The sequence below is a fragment of the Neofelis nebulosa genome, chromosome 10 (genome assembly GCF_028018385.1).
Source record: "Neofelis nebulosa isolate mNeoNeb1 chromosome 10, mNeoNeb1.pri, whole genome shotgun sequence".
Classification (NCBI taxonomy): Eukaryota; Metazoa; Chordata; class Mammalia; order Carnivora; family Felidae; genus Neofelis; species Neofelis nebulosa.
Genome location: NC_080791.1, coordinates 88,156,291 through 88,172,169, shown reverse-complemented (window position 1 = coordinate 88,172,169; position 15,879 = coordinate 88,156,291). Strand labels below are relative to the sequence as shown.

At 47.5% G+C, this 15,879-nt stretch overlaps 1 protein-coding gene across 2 annotated transcripts in view; it reads right to left on the bottom strand.

Annotated features, from left to right (window-relative positions):
- The window catches only part of NAT10 (N-acetyltransferase 10), a 36,000-nt gene that overhangs the window by 11,820 nt on the left and 8,301 nt on the right, over positions 1 to 15,879 (bottom strand). For both annotated transcript variants that reach the window (XM_058688601.1, XM_058688602.1), the window contains exons 6-18: positions 15,656 to 15,717; positions 14,133 to 14,247; positions 13,928 to 14,035; positions 11,175 to 11,308; positions 9,858 to 9,951; positions 9,617 to 9,715; positions 6,668 to 6,804; positions 3,795 to 3,919; positions 3,166 to 3,316; positions 2,795 to 2,891; positions 1,608 to 1,724; positions 674 to 775; positions 504 to 578 (exon numbers count right to left, since the gene is read on the bottom strand). In XM_058688601.1, the coding sequence (XP_058544584.1) occupies positions 504 to 578; positions 674 to 775; positions 1,608 to 1,724; positions 2,795 to 2,891; positions 3,166 to 3,316; positions 3,795 to 3,919; positions 6,668 to 6,804; positions 9,617 to 9,715; positions 9,858 to 9,951; positions 11,175 to 11,308; positions 13,928 to 14,035; positions 14,133 to 14,247; positions 15,656 to 15,717 (1,416 nt within the window). The remainder of the gene's footprint in view (positions 1 to 503; positions 579 to 673; positions 776 to 1,607; positions 1,725 to 2,794; positions 2,892 to 3,165; positions 3,317 to 3,794; positions 3,920 to 6,667; positions 6,805 to 9,616; positions 9,716 to 9,857; positions 9,952 to 11,174; positions 11,309 to 13,927; positions 14,036 to 14,132; positions 14,248 to 15,655; positions 15,718 to 15,879) is intronic.

Genomic DNA, 15,879 nt, shown 5'->3' with positions numbered 1-15,879 from the left:
CTCCACAACGGACTCCCCAGTGGGGATTTCTTTTTTTTTTTGAGAGTGAGAGACAGAGTGTGAGCGGGGGAGGGGCAGAGAGAGAGAGAGGGAGACACAAAATATGAAGCAGGCTCCAGGCTCTAAGCTGTCAGCACAGAGCCCAACACGGGGCTCGAACCCACAAACTGTGAGATCATGACCTGAGCCAAAGTCAGACACTTAACTGAGCCACCCAGGCACCTGGGCAGTGGGGATTTCTAAGAGGAGATAACGGTGAAAAGTAGGTCAGGTTCACAAGAGCTCTGTCCTCACAAAAGAAAAGCAAGCATATACAATTGTCCTGCCCACTCGCCACCCCCAGCCCCAGGAAAACTGTTCATGGCAGAGGAGTTCCTGGAACTGCTTATTCCTTGACCAGCCTTCCATTCATACCACCAAATCCACCTGCCCTCACAAGCTGCTAGCAACACGGCTGCAGCTAATGAAGCATCGGAGGTTTGAGAAGCATGAGGACACATTACCCCTTGATAATCCGGGTGAACAGCAATGCGAACAACCCTTCCACCTGAAAGGCCACCGAAGTCTGGGTCTTGGAACTGTGTGGGAGACACAGGGCAGTACGTGAGCAACAAAAAAGTCCTCCAACACCGCCAACTTCACTCACTCAGCCATACCAGGGAAAGTGCAGCACCTGTTCGGACACGGTCCATGGAATCAGGTCCCCCGAAGCCTTCTTGCCTCGAGACAGGCTATTCAAGATGGACTGGCGAGAAATCTCCCCCTCCAGGCACACCTATGGGGGAAGCAGGACAGTGTAGACAGAAAGGCCAGCCCAGGTACAGAGCCCACTCACATATCATCAGCATTCTGCTAGTTCCCTGACGAGGCCAGCTGTTTCCACTCCAGTTCAGGCTTCACCCTGTAACTGACTTCCATTTTCAGTGGAACAGTCATTACTCTGCCCCAGGAGCGTCCGGACACTGTCATAACAAGGTAGAATACAGACAAACTCTGGCCCAAAGCACAGAAACTACACTAGAAGAGGGTCTCCACACAATGTGCGCATGTGCAAACATCAATTAAGACACGGGATGCTCATGCAGCTCTATATGAAATAGTGCAAATTCACGACTCTAGTGTCTATAAAAGGAGAATGGTTATACACGGTATGGTACGTGCATAAATAATGCAGCCTTTAAAACCTTTAAAAACTACAGAAATTATGAAAAAAATAAAAACTACAGAGATTATGAATATTTGACACACTGCAAAAAAAAAAAAAACCCAGACTACCAAACACTATGATCCCATGTTTCCATCTGTATTTTCTAATTTTAGAAGTACACATGTTGCTTTTGTAATAAGAGGAAAACAAACAAATCCTGTTTTAGGAGGAGCTGTAAATCAAAATACGAGCGGCCAGTTCCGACTTTCATCTATTCACCATCAGTGGGGCTCTGGGTTTCTGTCGGCAGTGGTTCCCTTCCACACATCCTAACTGTCTGCCCCAGATGACCCAGCTACTTGGCTCCGCACCAGGAATCAATACTCCCCCTCCCAGGCCACAGTTACTGAGCCATTAATCCTTGATTCCTAAGTGTTTCTTCAAATGAATGCCAGCATACCTGGATGACAGCAAGCACTTCGGGAAGGGCATTCTGGGTGGGGGGCACAGGGGGCAGGAGGCAGAACAGAAGGTGGGCAGGCGCATCAGAAAGCATCTGGAGATCGTTGGGGGAGTTCTGTGGGGCACAAATACGAGTCCATGAGAACCACTCCTCTTGTCCTTTACTCAAGAGGCCACTCCGGAGTCACTGACTGGAGCACCACCTTCCCCAAAGCCAAGTGGCGAGCTGAAACTTGGGGAAGCTCTTTTCCAGCATCTTGGCCGCCAGCCTGAGACCCTCCGAGATGGCCTATGCGGGACTTTGCCTCAAATGTTTGCTGTCATCTCTCCACGAGCACTGAGGCTGCAGAGGGCAGAGGACTGCTTAGTTAGCACTGTGTAGTTCACAGCGGGGGAGTGAACTTGTCATTTCCCAGAGAAGAGGCTATCTCAAGAAAACCTATCACCACTTCTAGCACCAACTCTTCAGCCTCCCGTTAAGGGGTGTTCACAAAAATGCTACCTAGACACTCAAGAAATGTCCTTCCCAATGTGCCCTTTAGTTTTGAAGACTCTCAAATATTCTACATTCTCATCCAGTGCTCCTTAAGAATAGCCCAGGGCGGGGGGTCCTGAGGGGCTCAGTTGGTTAAGTGTCCAACTTCGGCTCAGGTCACGATCTCACAGTTTGTGAGTCTGAGTCCCACGGCAGGCTCTGCTGTTAGCACACAGCCCGCTTTGGATCCTCTATCCCCCTCTCTCTCTGCCCCTCCCCGACTTGCGTGCATGCATGCTCTCTGTCTCTCTCAAAAATAAATAAACGTTTAAAAATAGCCCAGAGGTAAAAGGCTGGGCTGGGTCAGTCAGCACCACCAGGTAACAGCTGAGTCTATCTGATCAGCAGACAAGTGAAAGATAGAAGAACCCGTTTTAAAACAGGCAAAGCTTTCCACCCTCCCCGCCCACCAACCATGGAGTTACGTGCAGGAATCCCACACTCCGTGTGCAAAGCTAGGAGCCCAAGACAGGCCTGAACGACCATGGGAAATGCAATCCCTCCGGCAAGGTCAGTGGACCTTACAACATCAGGACATTTAAGTCCCAGTAGAATAGTCACCTGAGCCACTGGGGAATACAAGACATGGAAACCCGGTAAAGGGGGACTGTCAGAGCTGCAGTTCACCCACTTCAGCCAGCTGCAGTTACCTTGTAGTGAGAAGCCACATAGAGGGCCATAAGCCTTTGGAGGAAAACTTCAGAGGCCTTGTGGTAGCAAAAGAGAGTATCTCTGTTAACGTAGTAGCTGAGTCTGGAGTTAAGCAACCAAAACAAACCAAAGAGAGCCCAAAATAGGACACACTGCTTCCAAAGGGAAACCTGGATATGTAGGTGTCCCTCGGATTAGAAGGAAGAGCCCTGTGTCCTGCACAGAACACATTAGGGAGAGAACAGAAAGAAAATGGAGAATGTCTAACTTTCCCCCTCTCCTTCCAGCAGCAGCCTATGAAACAAAGGGCCAAAACCGAATTCTTCCATCACCCCCCTCCCTTCACCGGGCACAGAACCCGGGAGGATACAGCTCGCAGGCCTCAGGCAGGGGGCAGCCTGAGACTATCCGGGGGATGTTGAGGCAATCCAGGCACAACAAGTCGTTCAGCCACTGCTCCACCGCGTCCCCGGGGGCGTATCGGATGGACTCCTGCAGAGAAACCTCATGCAGCGTTCGCGCTGCTCCCCACAAAACACACACACACACACACACACACACACACACACACACACACACACACAATGAGAAACAATTATTAAATGTGTTTGTCTAAAAGAGCAAAGCAAATGTTCTACTTTCTCTTTGTCACCTGATGCCCACATAAATACAGCTTAAAGATTTTAACTGAGTGGTTTTAAACTATTCTGGGGGATGTTCAATTTGCCATGACACTGATCCCACAGGGATCTAAGTCAATGTGACCTTGCCCTAAGGCAGTAACAAACAAGGGCCCAACCCAGAAGGCCTGGGTCAGTCTCCCATCTGGTCACTGGCTTGCTATTCCTTGGGGAAAGCAATTCTCCTTCCTGAGGACCCAGCCTTCGTGCCTGACAGTATGACAGTTTGGTACCGCCTGTGGTGGCATAAGGAGATGATCCAGCAAGAGAATCTGTGGGGACCTGCCATGGACGGGCCCATTGAGCGCTCTGGGGGTACCTGATGCCAGTCTGGCTGTCGCTGTGGCCTTGTTTTCAGCAGTGGTGCTGATCTGGCTCTGGGCACTCTGTTGACGGAGCTGCTGAATCAGCTTGAGGGACAGGGACCGGCCAGTGCCCTCGTAGCTAGGAGCAAAAGCAAAGGCCATCAGGCATGAATGAGGTTCCAAATCTACTCTCCAGGAGAGGACAGAGGACCACCTCCCTCATCCTGCTGAAATACCAAGCTCCTGCTCACCGCTGACAGCCCCACTGCCCTCTAGACTTCCAGCAGGGCATCCATACACCCAAGGAGGCAAGGTGGCCAGCTCGGTGGCTCAGCTGGGGGCTGGCAGTGTGGCTCAAGTGTGGCACATCTACTCAGTACCTCTGGGCAAAGAACTCATCACTCACTTTTAGCCTCATCCTCAAAAGGGGATTATTCTACACACCTCACAGGATCATGCTGTGAAATGAAAGGACTGGAAAGATGATGTGTAAAGCATTCAGCATAATGAGCTGGAACTACATTAAATGGTCCGTGAGTAAGAGCCACTGAAGCAACATGCTTGAAGGCAGGCAGAGAGTGCTTCCAGTTTGGAAAATCAAGACTGAATAAACCAATAAACCACCACTTAGTAATTCCTTTCATCACTACTTTCACTGAAAAGGTGACATAAAACAACTTAACAAGAATTTTGGAAAAAAAGAAATCATCAGATCACTGAGCCAGCTCTTCTCATCTGAATTTCCTCCTTTAGTCACAGCCCCAGGGACCACAGGGGGCAGACTGCTCAATGGGTTTGTTTTTTTAAAGTAGGCTTCATGCCCAGTGCAGAGCCCAATGTGGGGCTTGAACTCATGACCCGGAGATCAAGACCTGAGCTGAGATCAAAAATCACATGCTTAACCGACTTAGCCACCCAGGCACCCGGGTCTTTTTAATCCAGTATTGCAACACTTCGTAGTACTCATTGTGGTCATATTTCAAAACTGTATAAATACTTCCTCTCACTCAAATACTATTTTTAAAGAAGAATCAAAAACTTGGAATTTTGGGGGCACCCAGGTGGCTCAGTCGGTTAGGCGTCTGTCTGACTTCGGCTCAGGTCATGATCTCACGGTTTGTGGTTCAAGCCCTGCATCAGGCTCTGTGCTAACAGCTTGGAGCCTGAAGCCTGCTTCAGATTCTGTGTCTCCCTCTCTCTCTCTGGCCCTCCTCTGCTCATTCTCTGTCTCACTCTCTCTCTCAAAAATAAATAAACATTAAAAAAGAAATTTTAAAAAAAACTTGGAATTTTCGAGTGTTTTATTCTGCCCCACCTCACAGAACAAAGCTTCCTCGAAGGAATTTTATTTACTTATTTAAAAAAGAAGAAAAACAAGTAAGCACAAGCAACAAAACAGACTTTTATGCTTCAAAAGGCATTATCAAGAAAGTGAGGAAAATAACAGAATGGAATAAAATTTTTGTAAATCAAGCATCTGATAATGTATTTGTACCTGGAATACATAAGGAACACTTACAACTCAATAATAAAAAGACAAATAAGCCAAATAGAAAAATGAGCAGAGGATCTGAATAGCTATTTCTCCAAAGAAGACACACAAATGGCAAAGAAGCACATGATAAGATGCCCCACATCACCAGCCATCAGGGAAGTGCACATGGAGACCATAACGAGACGCAACTTCACGCTCACGAGGATGGCTATAATCAAAAAGCCGTTAACACACATGCTGGCAAGGATATGGAAAACCTGGAACCCTCGTATGCTGCAGGTGGGAATTTAAAATGGTGCAGCTGCTTTGGAAAACACAGTCTGCCAGTTCCTTGAGCAGTTAAACATAAAGTTACTATCTGACCCAGTAATTCCACTCCTAGGTATATATCCAAGAGCACTGAAAACACGTCCACGCAGATAACCTATATACACACCCATGTTCAGAGAAGCATTATTCCTAACAGCCAAAAGATAGAAATAACCCAAATGTCCATCAACACATAAATCGAAAAACGAATGTATATAAACATATGATAGAGTATTACTGGGCCATAAAAAGGAAGGAAATACTGATAAAAGATACACGGATGAACCTTGAAAACATTATGGTAAGTGAAAGAAGCCAGTCACAAAAGACCCTGTACTGTATGGCTCCATTTACATGAGCTGTCTAGAATAGATAAATTTATACAGAGAAGGTAGATGAGTAGTTCCCTAAGGCAGGGGATTAGGGATAGACTGGAGGGTGACAGGTAAAGGGTATGGTTTTTCTTTTGGGGGTGATGAAAATGTAAAAGTGATTATGGTGCTGGTTGCACAACTCTGTACAGATCTAAAACCTAAAAATCACCAAATTATACACTTGATGTGGGTAAAACTGTATGGTATACGAACTGTGTCTCAATAAAGCCGTTAGCAAAAAAAGTAAAATCCACTTTATTTAAATATTTTCAGTGTAAGGAAGACACAATAATAAATCTGTAATACAGAATTCTCTCTTTAAGAAGATGTGATTTCCACACAGAAAGCTTTCCAATACTAAAGACACATATTTATTGACCTGGAAAGAGTTCACAAAATATTGTTACATTAAAAAAGAAAATTAAAAGCAATATGTAAAGTATATTTACATTCTTGTCCAAAACAAAAAAGTAAAACGAACACATAGAAAATATACAACAAAAGCTACCTCTCGGGGCACCTGCGCGGCTCAGTCGGCAGTGGGTTAAGGGTCTGACTCTTGATTTCCGGCTCAGATCATCATCCACACTGGGCTGGGTGTGGAGCCTGCTAAAGATTCTCTTCCCCTCTCCCTCTGCTGCCTCCCGCCCCCCAGCCTAACAAGCAAGAACCGACAAGGGGAGCAAGGACTCCCACTCCAGGTGCTTACCCGTTGATGGTGGATGCCATGAACACAAGGTAGGGGCCCAGGAGGCTTTTCACCAGGGGCAGGGGGATGGCGGCGGCTTCATCGATCACAACGAGCTCAGCCTGGCCCAGTTTCACAGCATCTGCAGGATGTATATACTGCAGGGAGGAAGATTTCTATTATTACCTGGCCACCCAGTGCCATAGCTGCGGTCCCCAAGACGCCTCATAAAGGCCACTCTGTCCTCTCTCGTTCCATTCCCAGTTCTTTCTCCCATTCCTCCTTTCCACTTTTCCGTGGCAGGGCAAACCAGAATGAGCTTGGAGCCAGACATCTGGGTTCAGAAGTTCAACCACCAACTGTGTGCCCCTGAACAGGTCACTAACCCTCACAGCCTCAGACTCCTCTCCTGGAAAGTGGAGGAAATACCTATCTGACGGCTGCTTGAGAGAAAAATCGGGTAAATCTGGAAAAACGCCCTGGCTGGTGCCTGGCCTAGTACTCATAGGTGGTGCTGCCCTCTCCTTTCTCTCTTCTGTCTCCTCATGCTCCCCCCCAGCCTGGCTCTGACTTTGCCTCAGGGGCAGCAAATGGGACAACATCACCATTCTCAAGTACCTGCTACACACTGGGTACCACGCTCCTTGCGTGGATACTGTCATTAGGAAAACCAACTCTCCCCGAACTGGTGAGGATGCTTCTAAGACTCCACCTCTTCCTAATACACACACTCACACACCCTTATTTATATTATTAGCATGACCACCTGATGCCACAAAAAGTTTGGCACCCTTATGCATACAAACCACCCCTTCAGTTTCTTCAGGGCTTCCTGCTATTTTTAAAGTTTGCTCAAGGCCATGAAGAGGGATTTTACAGGACAGGAAACCTGAACAGCCAATTAACATAAACAAAGACACTCAACCTCACTAGTAGTCAGTGCAATGCCAAAGACAACAAGGAGATCCCATTTCACATACAGGTAGGTAAAAATTAAATAGCAATAAAACACCCAGTGCTGATGAGAACTTGAAGAAACAAAACTTAAAAAAAAAAAAAATGCTGTTGGGAAGGTAAACAGGTACACTTTTTAGAAGGAGAATCTGGCAAAATCCAAGAGAGCTGGAAATCTATTCATACCCTAAAAACCGAGAGCTCCCCTCATCCACCCCTAGAACATAAATAAATGGTAATATAAACATACAGTGGTTAAACTCAACCCAAGCCACAAGCTTCAATCTTGGACAAATCTTGAAAACAAATGCTGAGTAAGAAAGGCAGGCTGAAAAAGGACAAGTACAGTATGTTACCATTTATGGAGGCATAATTACATAGTAAAACACAAACATGTGAATCAGAAGGAAATCCCAATCCAGAGTAGAGCTACCTATAGGGAGGGGCAGAAGAAGGGAATGCGATGCGGAGGGGTAGAAGAGGGGCTTCAACTGTGTCTGTGATGCTTTCAGTCTTTAAAACAAAACTAAAAAGGACTTTTAAAATATGAAAGAAACACAGCAAACAACAAAATGTCAACATTTCTAAGGCTTAAGTGCCGGGTATCTGAGTGTTCCACTGATCTCTGCACTTTTCTGAAGTATTTCATTACAAGATCATCTAACTGCTTTGCTGGAAGCTGAATGATAGGTCAGGGAGACAGCAACTCCACTTAGTTAGAACAGCGGAACACACACCCTCGGCTGGGCCCCATGTCTTGGGACTCTTAAGGGGAAAAATTAAATAAGCACCTCATAAAAGCAGCAGAAAGCAGCCCCCTGAAGAGATGCAGCCGACTTTAATCTAATGTTTGTCTTTTTCTCAATTTCCAGCAAGGAAGAGGAGGCTTCCAAGGGACACAAATGGAGCCTCATAAAGTCAGGTCACCTCTTCTGGGCTTAAACTCCAGTCTGGAGACAAAGGGACTCTGGCAATACAAGCAGGTCTCTAATTACAAATCGAAGGAGCAGCAGGGCTGAGCCTGGGCATTTCAGAGAAAAGTGTTCCTTCCTTGGTTTGTGTACTTTTGAGTTTTAACAGGTCGCCGCACTCTCCCTGCGGCCTCCTGCCCTCCACCTCACCCCACCCCGCCATCTGTACCCGCCCCCCCACCTCAGCCAAGGGTGTCAGGCAAAAGTGGAAGAAACTAAAGAATGAAGAGATTCTAGAAAGAGACCCAGTAAGAAAAAATTAAGCTCCTTAGATCAAAAGTATAAACACTTACCATTATTTACAATCTGGACCTTTGATAAAAGAAATACCATCCTGACAGGCATACATACACATGCTTTAACGAGCATAAAGGTCAAAGACATAAACTGCCAAGTGTGCCTGGCCCACTTCCCACCCCGACCCAAGTCCGAAAATAATCGATGAGCCTCCTCTGCTAGGAGCCCAGCGGCCCCCATCCTTTCTGCAAGCCTGTCACACTGATGCTTTTCTACAACTGAACAAAATTGCAGCCTTTGGACAAGTGCAAGCCATTCAGGCCTCCAGAGCACTGGAGATTTATAGAGCTTTCAGGGAAACACTGTTTAAAAAGGAAAATAGGCCACTGGCTAAACTGCAAAGATTCAGAGTACATCTTGCAAAGTTCTTTTTTTCTTTTAAATGGAGAGATTATTGTTCTAGTTACAGATGCACCATTTCAAAACCTGCTGTAACCCAGCAAAATGAGAACTGATGTCAGAACAGTGACTGTATTTCTTCTAGCTGATTAGCATACTCACAAATACACTTACTCAATTTTCAAGGGATAAAAGTACAACTTTCCATTCTGGCTACATACGTTATTTGTTAGTTTGCTTGAATGTCTTCGTTGAGAAGAGGCTGAAAATCTGGACCAGGTTTATCATAAAACAACAACACTGTATACAAGACATGCAATTACACAGGACATAAAATGATGTGAAATTACTGTATTTAAATACAGCAGGACACTGGCCCCACTTAGCAGGGTTTTAGAATGAGCCTCACCTGAATGGTCTGCCTGTGTTCTCGGAATACATTCACTCTGATCACTGCTTTGTTAAATTCAGGATTGAGAGACTGAATAATCTCATAATCCAGATGCTCCTGATGGAAAGAGAGTCAAACCAATGACAAACTTTAGAAACAAGCTTTAGAAGTGAAAATTAAAGTAAGCAGGCATCCCAAAGATTTTACCTAGATTAAACCCAGCTCTGAATCAATGGGAGTTCTTATTCTAATTCCCTACCTGATACTGCAGAGCGTCAAATCCTTTAAATACAAATTCAAAAAGAGTGTGAAGGTTATCGGGGCTTGGGGAGGTAACAAAGATATTGGAGTACCTATTGAACAAAAGAAGAGAACTTTTATAAGTCATTAGGAAATCCAAGGGACTTCTAGGGAACATTAAGAGGAAAGAAGAGATTGTTGTTCGCCCTATCACACAGGTGATAACCAGAGATAATGGCAGGAAAAAAGAACACTTTTTAGGGAGGAAAAGTAAAGCAACTCCAGTTTTGAGGATATTTTTCCTCCCAAACTAACGAAAACACATTAACAACTCGAAGGTAGTATGTCCTGGCAATTAGCTACGACATCTGTGAAGGCACACTGCCCAGAGGTGCCTGGACACAACGCCCCCAGTGTGCAGAGCCAGCATGCTGCTTCCCAAGCCCGTGTCCTGGGACAAGAGGGTGGCTTCACAGTCATCACTGGCTGTGTTGAGAGGGTTCCAAACTGTGAGGCCAGATAGCTCAATCAGTGCTCAGGCCAAGGCCACAGTGAACCTGCAGGGGACCCCTGTTCAGTGTAAAGGATGCTAACAGCTAAGGTGTTGATTGGTACCACTGGAGCAGCAGGGACAAGAGACAAGTCAGGGCTTGGGCTCGACCCCAGCACTACCAGCACTGACTTGCTGGGGGATCTTGAGTGAGTCACTGAAACTCCCTGAGCCTAGGTTGACCCATCTGTGAAATGCTTACGGAGCTATTAGGAGCACCAAGGAAGATAATGCATATGAGGACATGGTAAATTCTAGATCCATTATTTCTGACTGCGAAGTTGGAAGTACACACTCTTCTGGCAACTGCATAAATCTTCCACCCAGGACAAAAAACACTCAAATGTAGATCCTCAAAAGCAAACAAGATTTTCTACTGATCAAAATCATTCAAATGCCAAACTTGTACTTTTCGCAGTTAGCAAACATGGTCATACACATTCCCATCTCCTGAAGAGTTTTAACGTTTCTTACCCCCATTTCTTTGCTTTTCTATGTCTGTCCAACTTTCTGTGTGTATCTGTTCAACTTTAAATATTGATCACAAAGGTCCTGGTGTATGTGTCCATGTGTGCCTGCACACATATATGTGCCCCATGGGGCTGGGGCTGGGCGTGCTTGGGGGAAGCGGTATTGCTGTTTTCCAGACCAGAACCCATGACCTACAGAAATCACACAGGACCCTGCACAGACCCAGGAACAGTCTCCTAGTCCCCTGACCCCTATCCTGCACATTTCTCCCTGAGAGTTCAGAATTCCCAAAGAGGGGGAATCAGACCTCCTTACCCAAAAGCCACTGCCCCAGCAATAGCCAATCCCAGGGCTGCAGACTTCCCCCTTCCTCGGGCAGCCGTGAGCGCAACAGTACTCCTCAGGGTCTTTTCAGAGATCCCCTCAATGAACTTCAAGACAGCTTTGGCCTGTGAAAAGAGAACCCTATCAGGTGAGCTTTGAGAAAGACCAAGTTTCAGCCATCTACTACTACCACTGTGGAGAAGCTGAGGCTAAATCAAAGTGGGGGCAGTTCCTGCAGGAGGCAAGGCTCAGCACTCGGGCTTCTCACTGCCTGGTCATCTCCTCTCAGGCCCAAGGCTTTAAATGCCCCTCAGATGCTGGTAACACCCCATTCATGTCTCTGGTCCAGACCTCTTCCCCACCCATCAAACTCCTGTATACACACAACTGCCCCTGTGTGTCTACCCTTGTGCATCAGACAGGCTTCTCTGACTGACCTGAGGGGAACCCAGTGTCCCCCTCCAGCCTCCTCCATCTACAGTCTTCCCCTTGTCAGTTAACTGTCCAACTGATTAAGCCAAAAGCCTTCTCCATTTTCTCCCCACACTTGACTCACCAGCAAAGCCCATCAGCGCTACCTTCAAAATATGTATAAATCCTACCATTCCTCACCAGTGCCATCCTCTACTGGGCTGGTTGAAGCCACTATCCCGAATCCCCTCTTACTACAGTAGGCTCCTAGTTAGTCTTTCGGCTTCCCTTTTGTTCCCCTACAGTCTAGACTCAACAGAGCGGCCAGAGGGATCTTTTTTAAAATTCAGCCTAAGAATCCCTCCGGCAGCCGGGCTGAGACACTGTGCATGTGAAACCCTCCACGGCACCCACCTCTCAGAGAGTAAGGCCAAGCCCTCAGGGCCGCGTGGCTGTGCCGTGTGACCTCTGCCATCTCCTCCTACTCTCATCTGCTCACTCTGCTTCACCCCTGGCGGCCTCCTTGCTGGTCCTCGAGTACCCCAGGCAGACTCCTACCTCGGGCCTATGCAGACAGTGGCCCCTCTGCCAGAAGCACTCTCTCCAATGGCCCCATGGCTCATTTCCCCAACTCCTTCCAGGCTTTGCTTGAGGATCACCTTCTAAACAAAGCCTCCCAGAGCCGCAGCCTCTACCTATCTCCTGCACCCCCGACCCCTCTTTGATGCCCTGTGTCCACACTGCACACAGCACCTTCTACTACACTTCAGGATGGGCTGGTTTCCTTGACTCACGGTCAGTCTCATGCCACCAGAACATAAGCCCCACAAAGCAGGCGTGCCCCTCCTTTTTACTGCTGAGCCCAGTGCCTAGGGTCGTGTCAGGCACCTAAGAGAGCAGGCACTGAGTGAGAGGAGAAACCACAACACTACTCAGGGGCCAAACTCTACTACCCGACTGGCATCTGCCCTGGGAACAGGCCACCAAGACTGGGAAGAAGACCAGATGGTCCAGCCTGGCCTGTCAGGTCCTGAAGTTGCCTTATACACCCAGGCAGCAACACTAAGAAGACACTGAAGAGACACAAGCCCAGGCAAATGGAAGGGAAGGAAGGGGAAGAGCTCCAGGAAACCAGAGTCTCTCCAGAGGAAACACTCAGGGGATCCAGGCCCAGCTCATCTTAACGTGGCCTTCGTTGAACACCGTATTTTGCCCTTTTGTTGTTTAGAGAAATTTTAAACTCCGACAAAACATAACCATAAAAATCCACTATTAAAAAAGAAGAGTAAGAATAGAAGAGTAAGAAATCCAGAAGTATCCAAAATAAACTGTTAATGGCAGTTGTCTCTACAGAGCGAGACTGCCAAGTAGAAACACCATTTTCCATTTTTAACGAACACTCTTTCACACTCAGTGTTTTTTTTTCTACGTATTTTCTTCTAACACTCCTGCTGCTTTTACAGCTTCTCCCTCTTCTGCCCTTTCTCCATCCTCTTGCATTTCCTCTGACAAAGGATACCCAGACTGGATTCAAAGCCACCTAAAGCCTGCAGCTTCTGCATAGAGAGCTATGTGGCTAATAATTCTATTTCTAGAATGAACAAGGGAATCAGCCTGTTGGGACTCTGCCCCAAGTGGGACGTGTCACTGCAGCTGTTGTCCATCTTGAGGGCAGAGTCCAGTGCCAAGAGGCTCACGATCAGAATCCTGAACACACCTGACAAACTGAAGGCTTCTGGGCACTGCCCGGTCAGCTCTGCTCACCCCAGGAACCAGGAGAGAATCCGAGTTTACCAGCCCTGGCCACCTCCGTGAGCACAGAAATGCACTCTGGAAGCTCCCACCCAGTCTGTTATCTGTACCTACAGATCAGGTCCATCCCACCCTGGAGGGCCTTATCAGGCTTCACTCTGGAACCAGAGTAAGTACAAGGGGCCTCAGGCTCTCCTCTCACTTCTATGCAAGGCATAGGCCAAAACCTTTATGTCATCAAAACTGAACTGAAATGGAATAATACAGATACATCACCCTCTCTTGGAAAAAGCACTGGGGGGTTCCTCTTTAAATTCCATCCATCTCCCCCCAGACCATCTACTCAGGGAATTGATGACCTGGGGTGAAGGGGGACATAATCTCTGGACTTGCCATGAACGCAGATGACAGAGACTAGCCCTGGTGTTGCTGCAGGGGTTCAAGCAAGAGAAAAGGTCCCTTCCCCAAGGAGGATCCAAATCCTCACTTGTCCTAACTTGGCTTCCGCTGCTTTCTGCATGTTCTATTTTACCTCTGCCCTGTCTATACTGGAATAGGGAAGTTCGGAACACCACACTCACCTGGTCTAGGGTCTTGCAGCAATCCACCAACACACCCACGGGCTGGGTGTCCTGCAAGCTCTCCTTCAACTCCTTCAGCTCCAGATCAGAAGGACCAAGACTCTCATCCTACCAGAGAGGAGAGGAGAAGGTCTGCCACTGCCACGAGAGGGTCCACACAAAAAACACGGCCTCACCCAGATTCCTGGACCCCTGGCTGACTCACCGGGGTCTGGGGAGGTAGGGCCTCAATGCTGGCAGCGTGGGAGGAGATGGGCAGGATGCTGAGCTGGTCATCGATGACAAGACACTTCTTACAAGAGGCCAGAGAGAGAATAAATCTGAGGAACAAAACCGTAATGAGGTGTTGGGGGGAGGTGCCGATACATGATAAAGGTGTGGCTTTTCTTGAGGAAAATGATTTGATGCCCACACGTCTCTAAGAAAGCTAGAAAGAGCCAAAACCCAACTGGAGAGCAGTGTAAGAGGACTCTGAGCCTCGTCTACAAGGCACCTGAACACGTTCTATACAGCAAACAAGAAAACCCAGAACTCTCTCTCTCGAGACGGGTTACAAGCATTCCTACTGTGCACAACTGAGTCATAGGGCCCTTCCCACACCTCTGAGGCTCACCCTTTGAGGACTGAGCTGTCTCAGGCCATCCTTAAATGGGGAATTCCTACCCCACTCCACAAATGATCACCAGTCACAAATTTACCTTCTGCCACAAAGGAAGAAAAAACAAAGAAAAGGGAGAAGAAAGCTGCCTCAAGAAATGTAACATAGACATTCCCATGTGCAGGAAAACATGTGTTTGGCTAGAGAAGTCAAACTTCTCCCACAGGTGCAAGAAGAGAACCTCACATGCTACTTTCACAGGCTTCCATTCTATCCAGCAGCACAGGGCCGCCCCCACTGGCCTACTCCATCTACTAAATGAAAACACCAGAGAGGATTCAAACTGGAAAGGCCCCAAGCTTCACCGAGGCCAGGATTTCTAAACCTCAGCACCAGCAATATTTCAGACCAGATGATTCTTGGTTGTGGGACTGTTCTGTACATTTTAGGCTGTTTAGCAGCACCCCTGGCCTCTACTCACTAGATGCCAGTAGCGTCCCCCCAACTCCCTCCCCCCAAGTCATGACAACCAAAAGGTTTCCAGGCATCGCCAAATGTCCCCAGGAAGCAAGACTGCTGTAGATGAGGACCACTGATCCAGGCCACAGCTTCTTCAGGTGTTTCACAGGCTGCTAACTGATGCTTCCTAAAAAAGGGCTCTATGGTCAAATAAATCTGGGAAACAATCCGTTAAATAGATCCCTGCCGTTGCAACACTTTTTGGAGACTACAACAGGCTACCGTGAATCTTCACACAGGAAAAACTGTATCAGCGTTTCCCAGACGTATCTGGCAGAAACCCTTTTGACATAAAGTCCCTCTTAAAATACTGGTGTTCTGTGAAACACATTTTGGGAAACAGTGATCCAGACAAATCACCCCTCTGACAGATGAGTAAGCTAAAAGCCAGAGAGGAGAGTGGCTTGGTTCAGGCCCCAGCTCCCCACTCACTTTCACTGCTTCCAGTTGGCTTCGCCACCACCACTGCTGTCAGGAATCTCACCATTTTGGACCCCTGTGCTACCTTCCCTCAGACAAAAGCACGGCTTTCATCTGGGTCCAAGACAAAAATATTCTCTGCACCGCGGTTCCCCACAATTAAGGACCCGAGAAATGTGCTTCAGACCTACCTCTCATTAAACCGTCCCACCACATCCTGATGGGCCTCCGTCCTGTATCTTGAATGCACGTCCTGAAAGAGACAACATCTGTGAACACAGACATCCCAACAGCGCTGCGGCTCGCGGTCCAAATGTGAAGCAGCTTTATCAAGCAAGCCTGGGATAAGGAGGCGCCAGAGCTACTGCTGGAAACCCACTCCTCCAGAATCTGCTGTGCTGAACAGCCCAGCTGC